At 32.4% G+C, this 7,718-nt stretch overlaps 1 protein-coding gene across 1 annotated transcript in view; it reads left to right on the forward strand.

Annotated features, from left to right (window-relative positions):
* Positions 1 to 1,902, forward strand: part of LOC139495725 (uncharacterized) — a 29,569-nt gene extending 27,667 nt beyond the window's left edge. Inside the window, exon 10 of the mRNA XM_071284054.1 lies at positions 987 to 1,902. Coding sequence (XP_071140155.1) covers positions 987 to 1,485 — 499 coding nt within the window. The 3' untranslated portion in view covers positions 1,486 to 1,902. The remainder of the gene's footprint in view (positions 1 to 986) is intronic.
* Positions 1,903 to 7,718: the final 5,816 nt, after the last annotated feature.

Below are 7,718 nucleotides of genomic sequence, written 5' to 3' on the forward strand. Positions count from 1 at the left end.
GTTGTGTCAATGGAATGTCAGGTACCGCATTTGGACGAAGTTTTGGCTTCATAGTAGGACATCCCTCGAGATTCTTCATAACTTCTGGGTCACGATCGTAACCATGGTAACATGCATTTGTAAAGTTGGCGGAACAAAGTCTATGACTAGTGCTTGGTAGGAAGTCCTATCTCTTCCTGGGACTAGTCTGCGGGTTACTCAGAAAACGGATTTTTTTTTATCAAATTGTCCTTATGCCTATTGTTGCATCTACTGGCAGAACACAGAACCATTTTTGATCAGTCATGGGTTTTGTTGGAAGATATTCGAATATGAAATTGCGCTTATTATGCCTTTACACCCGTCAGTCAAATATGATTGATGTAACCACTGACGTCACAGCCTCGTTCTGAGTGACTTCCGGGATTGAAATATGCATAATTAGTATGTCGACAGATCGATACATTTAAATTTATTTTTTATCCATTTAAACGATAATTATATTGTTATCAATGTTTTTTGGGGGTAATTATGTATAAATAAATATTTATTTACGAAAAAAAAAAAAAAAAAAATCATGTCACATCTCCTTTAATAAAGGTTTTGTTTCTTATAGTGAAACCTATTACTTACAATATATGTTAAAGCGGCAGCATATTGCAAAAAAAATAATTTAGAACCAAAACTTGCAGAGTCAATGGATTATATATAAAACATGGAAAAGGCCAAATAAAAACACCAGCAATACCTTGACTAAAGTAATAGCAGTCCACAAAAACATATGTACAATATCATGATTTTTTGCTTGTGTTACATGCATATATATATATAATATACCTTTTTGTGATATAAATAAAATTGAGAAGGGAAATTGGGAATGTGTCAAAGAGACAACAACCAGACCATAAAGCAAACAACAGCCAAAGGCCACCAATAGGTGTTGCTTAAATTACATATGTATTGAATGTATTATATACTGTGTTCTTACCTACTTCATTTTATTTCAGACCAATGGATAATATAAGAGGATTTACTAGAGAGACTTTTGTGGAAATCACAACCAACATTGAAAGCCAGGAAGAGAGACGCCTACAAAATACTGAACTTGGATACCCTGAGCACCCCAGGGCAGCTACAACTGATGATGTTGAATGTTTTTTTAGTTTGACAAGAAGACAGATCGGTGACACTTTTACATTATTAGAATTCCAAAACCAATGGGCCAAAATAGTGAGAGAATTTTGCAAACGTTTGGACCCTGAGCTTCCTTTTCATTACTGGACCAGAAATGAAAGGTTTAGAACAGAAGAATCATGTTTCGATGATAATACAGATAGGAAAAGACTTCACACTGTACGGCACACCCAAAGGGAAGATTGTTCCATTTTCACATCAGGAAGGGCCTTCCTGCCAGCCAGAAACAAGCAAAGCATAAGACAACATTTGTTTCGTGTTGATGTTGGTTTACCCCCAGTACCTGACAACATGCAGCCTGGAAGAAGTTAATATTTTCTGTGTTGTTTCAGTGTTGTAACTGTAAATTTTTATCATCAGAATTCCATGTGATGTTTTTATAAATGTGTAACTGTCTGTAATGTAAAATAGAGCAATATTGTTTTTAAGATAATTAAATAGTATGTGATAAAAAAAAACTTATGTTTTACCGTGATAGCTTTAAATCATTGATAAAGTGCAATTATATCTTGTTACAATAGAAACAATATAAATGTTTATAATAAGATGATACGTGTTCTGTGATAGTCAAGGAAAACCTAGTCACCATATGAGTTTCTGTACATTTGATAATTTTTTTTAATTTCATTAAGCCACCTTATTTTTTCATGAAGACCCCATGCCCATGATACCAGTAGTTCTGACACTTAGATTTAATTGTAAAATGATCTTATTCCATGAAGTCCCCAATACTACGGTTACTTCATGTACAAATGTACATAGATTTAATAGAAAAATTATTTAATCATGTCATAATAAAGTCATCATATATACTAGTTTCTGTACAAAGTATTGTTAGAAATTTTTTTTGGGAGATCAATAGTGCATAATGAGATTTTATAGGAATTAGTCTTTTTAATTTGTGATATCACCATACTAGTGCATATATATAGAGAGAGGATAACTGTTTTTTATGATGATCATGTTTATTTTGTCACGTGAATTAAAAGATAAATGTTTTGTACGAGATAACCATAATAGTGCGTGAAGAGATTTGATAAATGTTTTGTACGAGATAACCATAATAGTGCGTGAAGAGATTTGATAAATGTTTTGTACGAGATAACCATAATAGTGCATGAAGAGATTTGATAAATGTTTTGTACGAGATAACCATAATAGTGCATGAAGAGATTTGATAAATGTTTTGTACGAGATAATCATAATAGTGCGTGAAGAGATTTGATAAATGTTTTGTACGAGATAACCATATTAGTGCGTGAAGAGATTTGATAAATGTTTTGTACGAGATAACCATAATAGTGCGTGAAGAGATTTGATAAATGTTTTGTACGAGATAACCATAATAGTGCGTGAAGAGATTTGATAAATGTTTTGTACGAGATAACCATAATAGTGCGTGAAGAGATTTGATAAATGTTTTGTACGAGATAACCATAATAGTGCGTGAAGAGATTTGATAAATGTTTTGTACGAGATAACCATAATAGTGCATGAAGAGATTTGATAAATGTTTTGTACGAGATAACCATAATAGTGCATGAAGAGATTTGATAAATGTTTTGTACGAGATAACCATAATAGTGCATGAAGAGATTTGATAAATGTTTTGTACGAGATAACCATAATAGTGCGTGAAGAGATTTGAAAAGAATATGATTAATTTTGAGATATTACTAATATAGTTTATATTGAGATTGAAATCACCATACTAGTTCATGTACATATTCTCATTATTGTTGATAATAAATTTCTTCAAATATAATCCAGTGGTTTTTTTTTTATGCCCCACCTACGATAGTAGGGGGGCATTATGTTTTCTGGTCTGTGCATCTCGTTCGTCCGTCTGTTCGTTCGTTCGTCTGTTCGTTCGTTCGTCCGTCTGTCCCGCTTCAGGTTAAAGTTTTTGGTCAAGGTAGTTTTTGGTGAAGTTGAAGTCCAATCAACTTGAAACTTAGTACACATGTTCCTTATGATATGATCTTTCAAATTTTAAAGCCAAATTAAACTTTTGACCCACGGTCCACTGAACATAGAAAATGAAAGTGCATGTTTCAGGTTAAAGTTTTTGGTCAAGGTAGTTTTTGATGAAGTTGAAGTCCAATCAACTTGAAACTTAGTACAAATGTTCCCTATGATATTATCTTTCTAATTTTAATGCCTAATTATATTTTTTATCCAATTTCACGGTCCATTGAACATGGAAAATGATAGTGGGAGTGGGGCATCCGTGTACTTTGGACACATTCTTGTTTGGTATGATACAGCAACAACAAATGGAAGTTTATTTGACCTTGACTGGCTATACACCCCTTGCACGGTTGTTTGAAAGAGCATTCATTCCTTATCTTGGTTGTGTATGCATTTACCATGTAAACAGTTGCTTATTCCATCTTTTTTTTGTGTTTAACGCAATATTGGCTATTTTAGTGGTCAGATTTTATTATTAGAGGAAGATTTGACTGCCCGAATAGACCACCGACCCTGGTCAAGAACCTACAATGCTTTATGCATAAGATTTGAGGTGCGAGTACCTGTCTAGTGCAGGGTTTGAACTGTTTGGCTGCCTCAAGACAAGTTTACAAATTGTGTGCTTAAATTGCTTTCTTACAATATGACCACAAAATAACGACACTAGTGCTGAACAACTTGTTTTATCTTGTCAGATTTTTCAAAGTGCCTATAGCAAATTAGGATCCAATAGATCAGTCCATCTTTTTTTGTATGATTCATTTTTTTTTTTACTAAATCAGACTGGTTGTTTTTTCATTTGAATTGTTGTACGTTATACCACATCAGGACTTAAAATAACTCGGTGGCTATACATTTATAAATATTGGTTGTGTGCTCATTGTTGATGTTGGTTAAATAAGAGAGTTTCTAATAGTCACATCATTTGAATTCTGGTTGAAAATTTCTCATTGGCAATCATATCATGCGGTTTCACACCCCATAATTTTGTAATAAAAATTCACTTACAAAAAAATGTACAAGTACAACAGATACGTCACAACCTGAAAATTGATGCAAAAAAGAATCAAGACCAAACAATCAAAATCAAAACAGTCAGTTACAAGTCTAGACAGACTGCTTAAAAAGAGCCACTTCTGTTTCTAGAACCTGATTTAAAACCATTTATACTTCCGTCATTGATGCATGAAATCTACATAATAAAATACAGAAAGCCTTAAACAACACTCCACTTGAACATAAATCTATTTGTACAAACAAATCAATCACATGAATCATATGCACACACAATGGGTTGAAAATAGAAGCAAAAATTTGTAAAGTCAACATAAATCTTTATTACAAATTATATATATATATATATATATAAACATTGATCATCTTGAGCAAGACAAGAGATATTTCATGAACATTTAGAAATGTCCCATATACATGACATACGGTACAGTTGATCAGAACTCAGAGTTGTACATATTGTCCTGTGCATCTGATAGCCACTTGCCCGTCTTACATAGCAACGGAGAACCTCTTAACTTTCTTTCATTAATGTTTTTCACAAACCATGAGGTAACATGTTTAACTGTAGTTTTCACTAGTTCATTTTTCTTCATTGCTGCTGCAACCTTGGGGATATGCTGAAGTCCTACATAACCTATGATTTTATGTGCATCGAATTAGTAATCAAATGATTTACCGTAGTTTCACTTTCATTGTTGACATTCTTTTTCTTTAAATAACCAGTACACGTACAATGCATGCGTTGTCAATCTCTAGCTAGGGGTTAAATTGAAGTTCACATGAATACCGGTTAGAATGATGATGACGTTTTCACTTGCAAGTGAATCAGTCAAAAATTATGTTTAATCGCTTATTTCAACAAAATTAAAGGAAATTGATTGCTAAAAGCAAATTATTATTTCATTATTCCAATTTGATTAATGATTGATCTATAAAAATCATACTTTATTTTTTTATATATATCGTAGCTAGTGCCCCTTTAATAAGTACATGTACATAGTTTTATCAAGGATTTGTATAGTAACTATAGATCACTATACACATCCTTGGTTTTATAAAGTCCTTCATTACTTCAACCCCGTGGATAAAATTTAAATGGCGAGACGATAATTAATAAATTATCTATCTATCTATCGACATGCGCCGTTATTTGGGATTTTAGAATACGTCACGGATGACCGATGATCATATTCAATACCACTGAATCATCATTTGAATTTTGTCAATTGATCTTTAATGATTAGGACTGATTGGTGATGGCAGAGAATGTGTCTCTGTTGATGGTTTTTAACACATAGAAGTAAACTTTACAAAAAAAAGTTTACTTGGAAAAATATATAAAATTATATCAGAGACATATAATACATTTTTCTTTGGTATGTAATAAATGAAGACGTTTAGAAATATAAAAAATCTTCACATAGTTGGGAAATTTTCTATTCAAGTTATATCATTTAAAAACGTTTAGAAATATAGATCTTTTTCGATGTACAATTTGGTGTAATAATTGTTTGTCTACTTTCGTCTATTTATATTGCTGAAATTCTTTAATCAAGGATTTGTACAAGCCCTTGCTATAATATAATGAATCTCGTCGCCAATATCACCATAATAACTTAAAGAACAGATACAATCTTATCCTAAATAGTTTGCCATCTAACAATTCAAAAAGAAATTTTGAGTCGAAACTGAAGTACCAAATCTTTAAAAAGAATCACCTTTTTGGAACAGTATAGACGTCGAAAATTAAACTGTATATATATATCATTTTTTCAAAACTCCTGAAATAATTTAAAATTATCTTTAGACAGCTTTCATATGCAAATATTTTTAGAAGTATGTGAGCGTATTAACCCCCCCCCCCCCTTTTCTTTCTATAATAAACTATTGAATGAATCTGAATCTATAAAATTTATTTGTAAACGATTTTGTGTTTGCTAATTAATTGCGGTCCATGATGTCAAAAGTCAAAAATGTCTCCTTGTGTATAAGTTATTGATAAAAAAATATTTGAAGCCGCCAGAAGAATAAATCATTTCCTGAACTCAAATACATTTATTTGTAAATAAAGACAATTTGCCTAAAACATTCTCGCATATATTTAAACAATTGTAAAATAATTAATTTAACGACTTTCTTTTCCTTTTTTACTTTTCTTCTTCAGTTTTTTTTTTATACCCATTGATTTTTTTTATCCTATTTTCGTATAACATGTTAGCAGTTGAACGGAATTAAGTACATTTTTCAGGAATTTACAACTTAAATTTTCAACAACAAAATTCCACACTTTTTCACTTGATTTTTTTTTTTTTCTGTTTTGAAGGCGCCACCAGTGACCCCGTAGCACACATAACCAACACCTCACATGGCGTATTCACGATGTTGAGGTATTGACATACAATCACATTTATCAATATACAGCAAGTATTTAATTTGTGTTGAATGACAGTTGGTCAGAATTTGTTAATTGAATTTTGAACAGATATATCATGTTAAGGAGTGGTATTTGCGAAAAATATCAGTCGAGAGAATGTTAAATTTCACGAGCCGTAAAGCGAGGGAAATTCATTCTCAAGACGGATATTTTTCGCAAATACCCCTCAATAACATGATATATCTGTTTAATTACACCGAATGTTAATGTACTAAAACGCATTGATGATCGTGACGTTACAAGCGTCCAGTCGGATAGAGTATTTTTTGGCAAATGGAATAGGATCCCAGTTACGGTAACCAGTCCGGTACCCACGAATGTAGTTCTTAAAAAAAAAACTATAACTTTTCTCTAAAATGGTGTAGTGTCATTATTACACAAGTTCTGAAACTGAATGTAGATTTATTTGAAAGGGTAGGCTTTCTAGTTTGAATTTCTGTAAAAAAAATGATTGATTTAAATAAAATCTGGCGTCAGTGCATGGAGTAAATTGTCTAAATTCTAGCCTTTATTCTTCACCGGAAGTAGACTGAGTGACCCTGTTGTCAATCAAAACAAAATTTTGCAACGGAATGCCGGTCATGAGGCACTGAGATTGCACTCAGAAACTTGGAACCTAATGCCTAACATGAAACAGAAGTCCCAAGGTGGCTATCAAAATTATTTAACGAACAGCACCCCATTTATTTACTATGACTTTCAATGTGTTCCAATGGGGCAAATAACTGGGTCCCCGTTCCAAATACCACGGCAGAGAGGGTAAAAAAGGCTTATCCTTTTATAAAAAAAATTTTTTATAGCAAATACCCCGGCGGCGTTAAAAATGAACGATATTCATTTGATAACAGTAAATTGGTGAAAAATACACTGGCTATTAACCAATCAAAACCCCGGATTCTTACATAAGGTGTAATTATACCTGTAAAAGGGTCACTACTAGCTGTCAAATTCATGTTCATCGATTTTAATCAAATTCGCATAACGTGTGGTGTTGAATTGTTTATTAAAATAATCAGGCGCGTAGCTCCCTATACGCTAACACGCAGTTGCGTGCACTTCGATTCGATTCAAAATAAAAGTTTTATTGGAGATTATGACAAAATCAGACAGTAACTTGTATCTT

This window comes from Mytilus edulis, chromosome 11, assembly GCF_963676685.1.
Source record: "Mytilus edulis chromosome 11, xbMytEdul2.2, whole genome shotgun sequence".
NCBI lineage: Eukaryota > Metazoa > Mollusca > Bivalvia > Mytilida > Mytilidae > Mytilus > Mytilus edulis.